Source organism: Apostichopus japonicus, chromosome 12 (assembly GCF_037975245.1).
Source record: "Apostichopus japonicus isolate 1M-3 chromosome 12, ASM3797524v1, whole genome shotgun sequence".
In the NCBI taxonomy this organism is placed as follows: Eukaryota; Metazoa; Echinodermata; class Holothuroidea; order Aspidochirotida; family Stichopodidae; genus Apostichopus; species Apostichopus japonicus.
In genome coordinates this window covers 17,305,978-17,321,415 of record NC_092572.1, presented here as the reverse complement: position 1 = coordinate 17,321,415, position 15,438 = coordinate 17,305,978, and the positions used below count along the sequence as shown (strand labels likewise).

Genomic DNA, 15,438 nt, shown 5'->3' with positions numbered 1-15,438 from the left:
ATATATATATATAGACAATTGTACAATTGTGCTATGAAACCAACTGTGGCTGGTCTCGAACTCGACCGAGTCGTCGGGAACATGATGCATTTCGGTATTAGACCAGGATCTATATGCGAACTGCACTAGACATATGTCCTTAGATGCAACACTACCATCCAGAGATAAAATGTTATACTCTGACCTGAATGCTAATTGTTACCCTAAACCTTGTACTGAACTCATACAATGAATCTAAAAATAAATTCCGCATGTGATTGGAGAATTGAGCACATCTCCTGTGAATGTCATGTAGTGTGTGGGGGGGGGGGGGGGGCAGGCGGACGCACCTATCACTTCTTGAGATTGTTTCAATCTGCGTGAAAATGCCCCACCACCCACCCCCCACAACCCCTACACCCCACCCCTCTTATCGCTTCCCGATGGGTTACAAAACTTAAACAATAACCTTCGCCCGTAGTACCAAAACCTTGACAAAATCCGGCAACACACCACTTCATCGATAGATAACGAGTCTAGTGATCGGGCTGTGTATTAGTGATGCTAGAGGTCGTGCATATGGCAAGCCCTTTTAACATTTACCTCGCAATTAGACTTAAGTCGAATACATTTCACTTAAGTGGAATACATTCTACTTAAGTGAAATGTTATTCCACTTCAGTAAAATGTATTCCACTTACGTGGAATTCAATATCCCTTAAGTAGAATTCCATTTCTCTTAAGTGGAAATGGACATTTCTATTTCACTTAAGTGGATATGCCTCCCACTTAAGTGGAATTGTATTTCACTTCAGTGGAAATGCATTCCACTTAAGTGGAATTGTATTTCACTTAAGTGGAATACATTTCCACTTAAGTGGAATAACATTTCACTTAAGCTAAATAGCCCATCTATTTCACTTAAGTGGAATACAATTCCACTTAAGTGAAATGCATTTCCACTTAAGTGAAATACAATTCCACTTAAGTGGAATGTATTTCCACTTAAGTCGAATTGTATTCCACTTAAGTGGAATACAATTTCACTTAAGTGGAATAATATCTTTTGCTCGTCAATTTCACTTAAGTGGAATTCTATTCTGCTTAAGTAAAATACAATTCCACTTAAGTGGAAGTGTTGATATGCTTCTTATATATAAATACAATTTAGGGTAATGTTCGTGGTAACGCATTCAATTGCTCATCACATATGATGATGTAGTCGATCCTCGTTGCACGTGTACATCATGGCTATGGCTAATCATTCACATCTAAACATTGCTGGAATGCGATCAAATAATTGTTGTTGTTAGAGACAAAGTGTTGTTCCCTCACTTGCACAGGGGAACAATCAGTATGATGCACAACAGAGGTGACTTACATCTTGTTAAAGTAACATAGGCAGTATTCGTAACTTTTTAGATAGTGAAACTTTTGACGAAATAAAAGATTCCATTCAAAATTAAAAAAAAGTAATGCGTTCTCTTGCCCTTGTGAATGCGTTTTCGGCTGTAGCTCCAACCACTTATAATGTATATGTCATGGCTTTATTTTGGTAATGGTATTCGTCAGGTACCAGGTCAGGTACGTACGTACTCACCTTGCACGGATGTTAAGTGCTAGCTGGATCCCGATGGACAGCCAATATTCTTTGTGCACATATCAACACCACGTACGTACACGTATCGCGGCAAGTTGTTTATAATGGCGCGCAAAGGCATGGGCAAAGTTTGGCGTTGAATGTACTAGCCAATCACATTCCACTTAAGTGGAATAGACTAGCCAATCACATTCCACTTAAGTGAAATAGACTATCCAATCACATTTCACTTAAATGGAATGCATTTCCACTTAAGTGGAATTGTATTCCACTTAAGTGAAATAGAATGGACATTCCACTTAAGTGGAATTGTATCCACTTAAGTAGAATACAATTCCACTTAAGTGAAATGCATTTCCACCTAAGTGAAATACAATCCCCTTAAGTGAAATAGATTTAGCTTAAGTAAGATGCAGTGACAAGTTGATGAATTCAGCTTAAGTAAAATACAATTAAGCTTAAGTGGAATGGTATTCCACTTAAGTGAAATAGAATTCCACGTAAGTTAAATAGTATTCTGCTTAAGTGATATTGAATTATTCGACTTCAGTCGAATTGCGAGGTAAATGTTAAAACAGCTTGCCATACGTGCACTGACCTAAATGGAGTGTAACCACTCACGATTTTGCAATTTCCCAAGATCAGGCCCGAAAAATACCAAGAACACTTTGCTGTATGGATTTCTAGCAATATCCAGCGATATCTAGGGATGAATATCCCAAGATCTTACCTAAACTGAAGGCAGATAGAGAATCGAAACCTTCAGTGTACTGAACTTGAAACTGCGTCTTTCGAAATGAAAAGAATGTCGGGAATTGCACAATAAACAAATCAAAGTTATTTATTTCAGTCTCTTTTCAATTATTCGAATTTGTTAAGCAAACAGCAGATATCACATCATATAAGTGAGCATGAAAATGGCGTTCCAGTGGGGACATGATATACCGTGTCCCCACCAATTTGTCTTGACCAATAGCTGCATTTCAAGTTCCCCTGTATTGAACTTTGGCGCAGTTAGATCAAGGGCGGCGGAAGCACTTTTAATCTGGGGGGGCACCAACGTCGAAGGGCACTTTGCAGAAATTCGATTGGACTGATGCAGCCTGATATGTAGTACCCTTTATAACTCTTATTGTATTATCTTATTTGCGTATACACATCACTCCATCAACGCCCCCCCCCCCCCTCAAGTAAGCAATGCATACTAGCACTGCAATATCTAATGTGCAAATTGGGAAATTGGAAAATCATTATAAAGTCCAAGTCCCTGCACACGCGATCGATACATGCATGAAAGCAAATGAAATATGTCAAAATACTGAAAGAAAAATAATTTTCTATGTTTTTTCCAATGGTTAAACTGATATTATTATGATCATTATTATTGTAACGACTTTCCCAATAATTGTAACCAATTTGGAAGGGTTATAACATGGCAAATGATTGTATGTTATTGGCATGCGATGTAATAACCGTTGCATGCCTATATGATATGCACATTAACATGTTGAACGCGCGCTACGCGCGCGAAAAATTTTGGTAATGTTTTTCGGGCAAGTCGTTACAGCCCCCCCCCCCCCCCCAAATCAAATTGGGCTCCTACGCCTGTGGTAGTAAACATTTAAAACTTCCCGAAATATTTCATTCGACGTGGGTTTCGCTTTGTAAACTCTTTATTTATTTAGAAATTTTTATGTAGAAAAAGGGCACATTTTTAACCTGAGGAAAAGTGGGGGGGCACGTGCCCCCTGTGCCCCCCGGTTCCGCCGCCCTTGAGTTAGATCCAGCCCAGCCCCCCCGGTTCCTATACGCCCTTGCTAACCACTGCGTCACAGCAACTGTTGAGAAATAATGCTAATTTTTTCTTCAAAATGGAACGGAGGGTGATGTTCAAAATGCTGTACTTGTAAACAGGATAACTCAACACGTACACCTTTATTGAACTTCATATTTCAAATGGTCTTAAAATTGGCATTTTTTCAGTGATTAATACTACATGGCTCTAGGTTTGGCAGTAACTTGTGAAAATGTTTCATAGTGAAAATAAAACAATGTCATGTAACTCATTAATTATTAAAGGGGTGGCAGAGCTGCTTTTCTTGCTCAAATTGATCAAAGAAGTCCATGTGCTCATACATAGAGCATCTGTATGTCTTTATTTCACATAGGAAGACTGTTCTCTCTGGGTATTGAAACATTTTGGAATATAAATTCTACATTTTTGAGTCCTTAAAAGATCTTAATTCTTTTGATTGCCTTGTTGCTAAAGTAATGGTCAAGGCAACGTTTCCTGAATCTGCATAGCTCATGTCGCGGAGCGGTTGAAAACTGTTAATATACAACAACCAGTTAAAACAACAGTATCAGGCAGTATTTTATCACCCTCCGTTCCATTTTTGAAGAAAAAATTACGATTAAAACATTGAACACTTCTATCGCTGAGCATACAATTTCCGAGGAAACAACACCGTGAAACTGGAGAACATTTATGAATAAGAAAGGTTTGATTTGACTGCTTTGAAATAACGTATGACTGGCAAGATGCGCCGAGCGCTCTCTATCGGCCTCTTTTTTGGTCAGTTTGCAACTTCAGAGGAACAATAGAAACCCGAAAAACTTTTAAAACGAACAAAGGATTCACAAACCTTTGTTCTGCCTAATAGATCAGCAGAATGTAAATAAAATAAAACTGTTAGCAAACTGCTTATCCACTAGAGAGCCTGTGTAATAGAATGTGTAAAAGTTTCGATCCTAGCAGGATCTTCTTCAGAGGCTAAAAAAATAAGATAAGCAGAAAGTTTGGTTTATTGTAGATTTGCGTGCGCGGAATTAGCCCGATTGATACGGGGAAAGGTGATTAATTTGCTCTAGGTGGGTTATGGTGCTGTTATCTATAATTCTTTCGAAAATCTTACCTAAGGCTGGAGGAGACTACACTGGTTGATAGTTTTGAATTTTGGTGCGGTCTTTACTTAGTTTCGGTATTAAAATCTTTTTGGCGGATTTCCATGGGGTTGGGAAATAACCCAGTGTAAGGAGTTCGTTAAATAGTGTGAAAATATGAGAGTTAATGAATATCGGAGGGGAGTTTTTAGGCATTTGGTCATTTATGTTGTCAGGACCAGTGGAGGATGCATGTTTTAGTGCCACTATACCAATTGTTCATATCTATTTTATTGAGCAGAGGGATGTTTTTGTTGAGACATCCTAATGGGTTGGTGTTAAAGCTGGTTGCATTACTGATAATTGTACGGTCTATTTCGTGTTTACAGCTGATATCGTATGGGGGGCCATCGTAGATATTGAATATACTTTTAAAGCAGTGGCGGCGGAACCGGGGGGGGGGGGCTTGGGGGGGCTCAGCCCCCCAATGAAAAAGTTGAGGGGGCAAATGCATGATAAGCCCCCCCAATATTAACCAAGGTTCCGAAACGTGCATCTGCCCATTTTTCAATGCATACTTGTCGATCTGTCCGATGCACACGTATACTATATAGGTGTAATAATTTTAGTAATTGCTGGGGGACCCTCGGCCCGTCCCCTGGCTATAGACCACATTGTCACCCCAACCGCGTCTTCACGCCCCGTGAAAAGTGGAAGAAGTTAATGTGAGTACCGGTAAGCGTAACACAACTTTGTATTAGGCCAATGACTTGCCTCATTTCAGCCAGTTCTCCAACATCCCCTTACTTAGTGGCGGAGCGTCCATATATACAGTCAGGGGCGGATGCCCCCCCCCCCCTGACGGACTCAAATGGACTGCTGGCGCCTTTTTCAGCTTTTCACTACTTTTTACTTATTCGCGATTATTGACTATTTTATTGCCCTCTCATATACCTATTGACATTTGTCATATTCTGTTGGTGTAATTTTCCGACAAAATGGCGACGACACCTATTTATTCTCCGTTTATCTGCAAATTAGTAAGGCCCGAAAGGGTGATTTCCTGCAATCTAGGGAGTGTCTTTACTCAAAATTTTCTGACCGCTCCGCGCCAACCTGTGGTGGCGCTCCGCTTAGATAGTGTCGAAAGCGCCCCTACAGACTATTCTTGCCCCCCCCCTGACCAATCCCCCTAGCTCCGCCACTGCCCTTACTACACTCAAAAACGTCTTTGCGAGTACACTTCGAGTAATAGCTACTCTCTTAAAACGCCATCGAATATACAAATTACAATGTTTTAACAGACTTTCGTGCAATCTGAGAAATTGCAGGCGTGAGACCCATATTCTAGGGGTAGGTATTCGAAGCATAAAACACTCGGGAAGTGCCGTTTCCGGCCATCTGGGGGTTTGAAAAAAACCAAAATTTTCTTGTACGCTCCGCGCCAACCGATGGTGGCGCTCCGCTTAGATAGTGTCCACACATTAGCCCCCCCAATAATTTTTCCGTTCCGCCGCGCCTGTTTTAAAGTACGATTCAATTAGCTTTATTTGGTCTTGAGTTTTTGTGATGAGGTTACCTACGTTATCTCTAAGGCCTTGGTCTGTTTTACCTGTGTTTGGTGTTGTAATGGGGTTAATGATTTTTTTTTTTAATTTTCCAAAAGTGTTTCGGGTTTTTATCATTAACGATTAAATCACAGTTGTTTTGTTCATCCGCCAATATTTGTCTGTTTATTGCTATTTAAGTTGGTTAATTTGGGTTTTTAAAGTTGGGTCTCGGGAGATGATATAAGTTCTACGTAGGCGACGTCTGAGTTTCATGAGTGTAAGAATATTCTTATTTAGTTTTCGTTTTCTGTTTTGTTTTTAAGGGACAGTGTCTTTTGAAAGTATAGAAGATATGATGGGCAACGATGTCACAGTAATTGTCGATGTAATTTAGCTCGTTGTTTTGGTTGTTGTATTTTGGGAGTCTGTTTTATTGTAGTTATACGTCAATTCGTTATTTGGTATGCAGTTGAGGTTATGTCTAGCTCAAAAACGAGTGGAAAATGGTCACTGATTTAGTCATCTTCTAGGATTTGTATCGAATGTGTTTTAGTTGCGAGGTGATTTGAGGTTATATGGGTAGTCAAGTAGTTCTGTAATATTGTTTATTGGGTTCATCCTAGGTTTGGTATTTTGGTTAATTATGTATTTATCACATATTTCTAAGAGAGACTTGCCTTTTTCAGAAAAAATAATGTGGTGGGCATTTACTAGGAGTTTTTTTTAATTTTTATTAGAACATTTTTTTTTATTATATCGGTGGATATGGGCTCATTTGGGGGACTATAATCATACCACGGAAGTGTCCATTAGCTATAGGTTACATTGAGGGTGTGTTATTCTTGCGTCAAATGGCGTACCATGGAAGGGGAGGGGTTGGGGGGTTGGGTGGTCTATTTGGCAGTGGCGGAGCGTCCATACAGTCAGGGGGGCGGATGCCCCCCTGACGGACTCAAACGGACTGCTGGCGCCCTTTTCAGCTTTTTACCACTTTTTATTAATATGCTATTATTGACGTTTTTAATGCGCTCTCATCTACCTATTGACATTTGTCACATTTTTTGGGGGGCGATGACACCTATTTATTCTTCATTTATCTGCATATTAGCAAGGCCCGGAAAGGGTCATTTCCGGCGATCTAGGGAGCATCTTTATTCAAAAATGTCTCTACGCTCCGCGCCAACTCGTGGTGGCGCTCCGCTTAGATAGTGTCGAAAGCGCCCCTTCAGACCATCCTCGCCCCCCTCGACCAATACCCCTGGCTCCGACACTGCAAAAGACCCGATTGAAATACGTATTCTTTATAAGTGCACAATTTTGAAAAACCCCTCTTTTCAGCCCCCTCTCTTGTTCTCTCTGAAACACCCATCAACACTGAAATAAGACGTGGAGTAGAAGACACCCTTGTCTTTGTTATACACAAATTTCGTGTAATTAACTGACCGGGAAAGTCTTGTTGTTTATAGGCCTATGATTTCTACAGTTTTTCATAAATCATATATCAGGTTTTTTTTTGCCCCCCCCCCCGCACGCCCCCACACAACACCCAATTCCAAAATAAACTTCAGATTCGTAATCAGCGTGTCGCGAACTACCAGAAAAGATACACATTTATCGCCTTTGCGACAAAAAGTTTTTTCACCTAAAAAACCGTAAGGGGTACGTACCTCTTGCAATTTTTTGCCAAAATTGACCCATTTATTCATAAATGTCAAGATAAAACTCAAGATGACAAACAAAGGTTTGATTTGACTGCTTTGAAATCACGTATCACTGGCAAGATGCGTCGAGCACCCTCTTATGACACTTCGCTCAGTTTGCAACTTCAGAGGAACAATAGAAAACCGAAAAACTGTTAGGGACAACAAAAGGTTTTATAACCTTTGTTCGTCGTAAAAGTTTTTCGGTCTTACTTTTCTTTGAAGTGAAAAAAAAAAATGTCGCAAAAGCGATAAATGTGTATCTTTTCTGGTAGTTCGCGACACGCTGATTACGAATCTGAAGTTTATTTTGGAATTAGGTGCTGTGTTGGGGCATGGGGGCAAAAAAAAAATGATTTGCAGTTTTGCCAAAACTGACCAAAAATCGATCCAAAATCGATTTCGCCCAAATGACGTAACAGGGGGTAACCGATGCTCAGGAGCCCAAATTTGCAACTCCCAGGTCCATATCTGCTTCCGTGCGGGAGATCATGTCCCAAAGGAATCTGCATAGCCCTCCAAAAGATTTTATTGATAAGATCCAAAGTACTATTTTTGATTTATTTCGAACGGGAAAACTGATAAAGTAAGGAAATTTACCATGTATAACCTCATTGAAAAGGGGGTTTTAAAAAAATATATGTTCACAGCTTTGTTGGTGCTCTCAAAACCTCTTGGGTCAAGCGTTATTGTAATAATGCCAACACGGGGTATTGGAAGCTCTTTTATTTCATTCCTCTCTGTCGCCGTCCGGTAAAGAGTTGCTTTTTAAATATAATTTTCATGACCAGGATATTTCCTGTATTTAAAAATACCTTCATTGGACAAATTTGTATGGTTTTGAGTAAGCTTAGCTACCTTTAAGAAACCATCGGAAATTGGGTGTGTAAATCCCTAATAATTTTATTAGAATTGATAATACCATTGTTTATGACAAAAAGCTTTTACGACGCCGGTTTACTGTTTGTTAGGGATATGTTTTTGCTAGATGGGAAGCAATTGTACAAATGCTTTTCTGACCAGTCTTCTACATTGTTAAGCTATTGTATGCTTTATAGAAGACTTCCTTTCACATTGTATATTTGCACATGAAAAAAACAAAATAAATCAAATCAAATAACTAATAATTATTTCTAAACAGTTACTGTGGTTAGTGTTATGTACTTAGAAAGTAAGACAAACTCTCTGTCTAGAATTCAACTCCCAGAAGATGTATTGTTTTGGTATTTCTTTTCCTCATTTTGCAGTTAAAATATTAGAGAAGCCTATCATTTCTCAATTAACAGTTACTGTGGCGAAGTTGTTATGTTGTATAATTTTGCATATTTATTATTTTGTACAATGGAATTGTCAATAAACTGAAAAAAATGAGACATACTCCTTGTCTTGAACTCAAACACCAGAGGATGCATTTGATTTTCTATTTATTTGTCTTCTAATGTTGTGAAGATTAAATATTAGAAACGAGTATTAAATCTCAACAGTTCTCGTGGCGCAGTTGGTAGTGCTCTGGACTGGAGAGACAGACAAACTCCATGTCTCCGGTTCGAACCCCAGACAGAGCATTTTATATTTTTGCTCTTTTACTGATTCCATTCTGGACTTTGAAGTTTAAATATTAGAAACGAGCATTAATTCTCAACAGTTCTAGTGGCGCAGTTGGTAGTGCTCTGGACTGGAGAGACAGACAAACTCCATGTCTCCGGTTCGAACCCCAGAGAGAGCATTTTATATTTTGCTCTTTTACTGATTTCATTCTGGACTCTGAAGTTTAAATATTAAAAACGAGCATTAATTCTCAACAGTTCTAGTGGCGCAGTTGGTAGTACTCTGGACTGGAGAGACAGACAAACTCCATGTCTCTGGTTCGAAACCCAGACAAAGCATTTGATATTTTGGCTCTTTTACTTATTCTATTCTGGACTCTGAAGTTTAAATATTAGAAACGAGCATTAATTCTCAACAGTTCTAGTGGCGCAGTTGGTAGTGCTCTGGACTGGAGAGACAGACAAACTCCATGTCTCCGGTTCGAACCCCAGACAGAGCATTTGATATTTTGGCTCTTTTACTTATTCTATTCTGGACTCTGAAGTTTAAATATTAGAAACGAGCATTAATTCTCAACAGTTCTAGTGGCGCAGTTGGTAGTGCTCTGGACTGGAGAGACAGACAAACTCCATGCCTCCGGTTCGATTCCCAGACAGAGCATTTTATATTTTGGCTCTTTTACTAATTCCATTCTGGACTCTGAAGTTTAAATATTAGAAACGAGCATTAAATCTCAACAGTTCTAGTGGCGCAGTTGATAGTGCTCTGGACTGGAGAGACAGACAAACTCCATGTCTCCGGTTCGAACCCCAGACAGAGCATTTGATATTTTGGCTCTTTTACTTATTCTATTCTGGACTCTGAAGTTTAAATATTAGAAACGAGCATTAATTCTCAACAGTTCTAGTGGCGCAGTTGGTAGTGCTCTGGACTGGAGAGACAGACAAACTCCATGCCTCCGGTTCGATTCCCAGACAGAGCATCATGTCTGCGGTTCATGTCCAGACAGAGCCTTTTACTTTTCTACCCTCTGGAGGGAGTGGAAGTATAAATATAAGAAATGAAGTTTCTCCAGAGGGAACCGAAATGGTGTAATTGGTTATTCCATCGTTCAGTTAGCAATTGGTTTGGATTGCATCGGTTCAAGTCCTAGGTGAGTATTTGCAAAAGGAGTTCTGACAAGTGGATAAGGTGAATCCTGAAGGTGGGCGGCCCCCTCCTCCTGACAGGTGAGAAGGTGAGAGGGGGAAAAGGTGTGGACGAGGTAAGGTTGCCGCAGCCCCCTCTCCCTGACAAGGTAAAGGCGTGGACAAGTGGAGCTCGCCGCCACCCCTCCCCCTGACAAGGTTCACGCGCGGACAAATGGAGTTCGCCGCCACCCCTCTCCCCCTGACTAGCTAATCGGTAGTCAGGGGGAGGAGTAGTGGAGAAAATGTTTTATAAAAACGACTAAGTCCAAACAGCAGGATCTTTAAATATTTGTAAAGCTTTAGCAACCAGAGGCCCACCTAATGGTCTAGTGGTAAAGACTTTTGCTTTTGCATCTCAAGGTCTCTGGCACAAACTCAACCTCTGCTTTTCCTTTTACAATACTCATGTAAAAGGAAGAAAAAAAAAAAGAAAAAAGAGTGATACTTTGAAATAACTTCTTTTTTTTAATGACAAATCAGTTCATGGACAGGATATACCTTCATCCCTCCCACCACAGTTAATACCCTTCAACTACCTGTCCAGAAACAGGATATCCCTCATCAAATTATTATGCAAATACTAATCAAAACATGCAATACATATTTCATAAACATTCTTAGTGATACCTGCATCTACTATTGAAATGGTTGGGCGACAACAGACAGTTATTTTCTATAATGTTTCTATTATTTATAATATCAGCCTGGAGGGCAGTTATTTAATGATACTAAGCAGTCACATGTACATATGGGATAAGCCTATGGCCTTTTTACTTCACACCAGGTGGCTATCCAATTCACACCAGTACATTCTTTTTGGACATTTTTTTTTTAAACATTGGAAGACCATTTCAACATGAGGGGAAAAAAAATTGATTTCTCCTAGATAAAAATAATAACCCCATCTTACTTTAGCCAGACAGGGCTTGAATCCATAGGTTTGCTTGACGACAAGTTCCCAACAAAAAGGAGTTGGCCTTCCATGGCTGATTGATTATTCAGTTTACAATACCATGGCACCCCTGCTACCATCAATAAAATTTTCTTTAACTTTCATTTATTAACTAAACCTGATTTTGAATTAAGTTTAGATAACTTAATTTTTACATTTTTTGCCCTCCAGTTTGAAAAAGGAAACCATACTACCATAGCACAACCAACATATATGTGGAAAGGTTGCTCCCTTTCATTGCTGTCTCAATCAAACACACCCCCCCCCCCCGCTCCGACTACCACACCCCAAATTATATACACGAAGAGTGCATTATTGAAAGTTTCTTTAAATATAGCCTTTTCATGCAGTAAACCTGTGCTGCTGCAAACTGAAAATTCAATTCAAAGATTCTCCCTCTTCACTTTCAACACTTTCATTTCTCCTTCTCTATCCTTCGCCTCACCACCCCCCCCCCCCACCCCTGGTCCTTCCAACTATTATCCATAACTCCTGCCAATATCAAATTCAGTCACCTTAACATCCCCCCATAAAGTGTCAGTCAGTCAAGCACCATAATGTTTGTAGACCAAGAAATCAACACCCGAAACCCATTTTTAAAACTTTAAAGCCCCATCAAATAAAGATGCTGTTTTTTTCTTCTTTTTCTCTAAACAAGATAAACACACAAACACCAAATCCAAAATATATAAAATTCCAATTCCCATTTTGAATATTCTACAAATTTTGTTTGCCAAGCCACATTAAAACGAGTGAGTGTTATTCTTTTTGGCCTTCCCCCATCTTTGTGTTTGCATTGCAACAAGGTGTAGTTTTCTATACTAAAAAAAAAAATGAAATCAAATAAAACTTAAATAAAAGATGATTACAGCACATGCAGAAGAGTGAGAGCCCTCCCAAATACTACCGGCTTATGTATACAAAAGACCTTTTTTCCGAAATCCTTTTTCCGACATCGTGAAAAATCAAGAGTTACTTTTCACCCCCACTCCACCATCCATGCAGGAACCCACCCAGACCCCCCTGCGAGGACAATTTATTCTGTTCCAGTTTCTCGTCCAAGGAGGGTAACTCTATATAGTTCAGAGCTATGTCAAAGAAGAGCGGTTTGCACGGTGACGGCTTAAAGTCCAGTGGAAATGTGGTGAAGTTGGGCTTGGCGGCCAGGTCCGGCTGGTTGGCGTTGTACCAGTCAAGCCATTCCGCCAGCGGTCGATTGTCCTTCAGACCGGGTTGCGCCATTCCTTTGCTGATGGAAGGTTCATCGGAATCTGAAAAATGAACGCAGAGAGGTTCTTGGTAAGCCATGGTATTTTTTTAAAAGTATTCTTGGGTGGAGGGTATTTTCTATGGGTGAGGATAATCCGGAGGGTGGGGGACGTCAATTCAATTAACTGTGAGAAACGTCATTGAATTAGGAACCACCTAAGGCCTATTCTCATCTTTGTAGTAAGTTTGTCACCTTGAGCTACGTGACAGTTCATAAGTAGGGGGGGGGGTATATTCGAGTGGAATTTGGGATTTGAATCCCTGAATAGAGAAAGTTTACAAAAACTTGTTAATTTGCAGTCATTTTTTGTTATTGCTGTCACAAACAGAAATGGATACCCACTTTCTATTATTTGTAGATGACAGAGACTGGTTCAATCGCAGTCTACAAGGCCAGATAAACTCTTTATATTTTGGCTTTCAATTTCTTTATTCTGACAAATTTCGATAGTACAAATAACGGCAGTTTTGATCGGCTTTTGATACTTCCTTGTGATCCCTGGACATCATACATTCAGCTACAAGCAAAAATAACTATTGTCTGTCCTGTCCACCACAAAAATCCTATTGTAATATTTTCAGACCCTAAGGGCTAATAGGTCTCTTCCCCCCCCCCCCAAAAAAAAAAGTGTGAAAAGGGATGGTGCTGCTTCCAACCGAATGAATCTTTTCACTCATTGTTTAACCAAAGAGAAAATTTGGGAAAGAAAACAACAGATTATTAATATAAAGGCCATATTTCTCTGAATCATTGTCTATGCTCTGATGGAATACATTTGTTCCAGGAGCAGGGTTCAATTCCCAGGTTCCAAGTGGACACGGCAGTTTAATCTGCATTTTCCTGACGATCAGACCCAAAAGAGAACGTCGATGTCTCTCCACCGTTATCCCAAAGAAGAACCCTTTCAGAAACTCAAGGGTACTAAAGGGATTTCTTCCTTTTAAATTAACCAGGGTCCTACACAAAATTAACAGGGTAGTAACATGATGGTCTCTGCCTGATTCCCCCTCCCCCCACCCAATTTCTTTTCTTAATTTTTTGGTATTCATCCTTATATAGTCCATCTTGCATTTTGCCTTTTGAAAAACAAGAATCCTTAATCTTCATCCCAAGCAGCAAAAAGTTTCTTTCCAAACACAGTAAATTGAATATTATTATTACTATTATGATTATTATTATATTATTATTAAGTACATACCTAGAATGGAGGCCGCCTGAGCAGAGTACTTCAAGCCGTTGATATCTTGTGCAAGAGTGTCCAATTCCTCTACCTCCACCTATTGATTAAATGAAACCAAAATCTAATCATGATGTCTTCCACATTAAGTTTTTAGGGAGTGTCACTACCCGACAAGCCCTATAGGGTTTTTAGTACACTTCCTTTCACAAGTTTTGTTTCTTATCTCCTTCTATGTCATATGTTATACTTATGTTAAAATAGAATAAAAATCAATAAATGAAATGAAATAAATGAAATTAGTTACCTTTTTTTTTAATTCGAGTAAAAATTTTGTTTTTGTTGTTGTTGATATCAAAACAAAAGGAGTTTAACCCCTGGTCGACCTGGCGAGAGGTCCTACGGGGGATAATAAGTTTGTTTTTATAGAATAGACATTGTTTTTTTTCTTGGAGAGGTTGTCTATGGTCAGTCAGGGAATTGCTGGTAAATGAAGTCTTATATATTTACATAGGACAGGATAGCCATAATCATACCCGAGGTCAGAGTCGAAGAGTCAAGTAGGGAGGGATTTCTAAAGAAGAGGAATTTTTTAAGTAGTGAGAATTGTGGAGACGGAGTGGTTTCTATTGTTGGGTAGGGAGTGGTTGTGGTTTCTATTGTTTGGTAACAATATAATCTGTATATATAAGTATACTTGGGCCTAGACCCATTTAGGAAAGGATTTTTTTAATGGAATGAGACTTTAAGTAGTAACAATTGTGAATACAGAAAGGGTTTGGTTTTTGGGTAGTGAGTTGTTGCGACTTTGTATTTCAGGGGGAGGTCTTTAATCAAAGGGTCGTTCTCGAGGTTGTTTTTGTATAACTTGGTGTTGAATTCTTCAAGTCCGGTGAAAGTAGATTTTTTGTTTCCTGCACGGAGAACGTACAAAGTAGCAATATAGGTAGGGATTTTGAGTGCGATTCGATAAGCTGTGGTGTGGATTCTGTTTAAAATTTGTTTGTTGGGATTAGAGATGGTAAGCAGGGAGATTCTCCCGTAACTGAGAATCGGTTTTACTTTGGATTTATAGATTTGGATAATTGTTTTCGGAGGGAAGTTATATTTGTGTGAGAGGATTTGAATGGATTTAAGTTGGAACCAGCAGCGTCCTGCAGTTCTGTTACAAAGTAGATTAAACAATAAGTTGCTATCGAAAGTGGTACCAAGGAAGATTGCATTAGGAGTAGCAGTGATTGAGGTGTTGAAAAGATTTATTTTGGAAATATGGTTATGGTATTTTGAGTTTATTATGGAGAAATTGGCTAGGTTAGATTTTGAGGGATATATTTTTGTTCTCCACATCGAGCACCAATTTTCGAGATGTGTAATTGCTCTTTTAATATTTAGTTCCGTCATATTGATATTTTTACTGGTGCTCCAAATGGCTTTGTCGTCGGTGTACTGACCATAGTTGCATTCAGATAGAGGGGGGATGTTCAAATCATTAACAAATAGGGTGCAGGGGAGGGGGCTGAGAACAGCGCCCTGTGGAGTACCTGCACCAAGTGGAATAGGTTTTGATTGTTGGTTTTTGTAGCATATTT

At 39.4% G+C, this 15,438-nt stretch overlaps 2 protein-coding genes across 5 annotated transcripts in view; one reads left to right on the top strand and one right to left on the bottom strand.

Moving 5' to 3' along the window:
* The window catches only part of LOC139978062 (beta-adducin-like), a 537,403-nt gene that overhangs the window by 33,978 nt on the left and 487,987 nt on the right, over window positions 1-15,438 (top strand). The window lies entirely within an intron of this gene.
* The window catches only part of LOC139977276 (uncharacterized), a 29,413-nt gene continuing 24,740 nt past the window's right edge, over window positions 10,766-15,438 (bottom strand). Inside the window, exons 6-7 of the mRNA XM_071986562.1 lie at window positions 13,871-13,949; window positions 10,766-12,673 (exon numbers count right to left, since the gene is read on the bottom strand). Of these exons, the coding sequence (XP_071842663.1) occupies window positions 12,375-12,673; window positions 13,871-13,949 (378 nt within the window). The 3' untranslated portion in view covers window positions 10,766-12,374. The remainder of the gene's footprint in view (window positions 12,674-13,870; window positions 13,950-15,438) is intronic.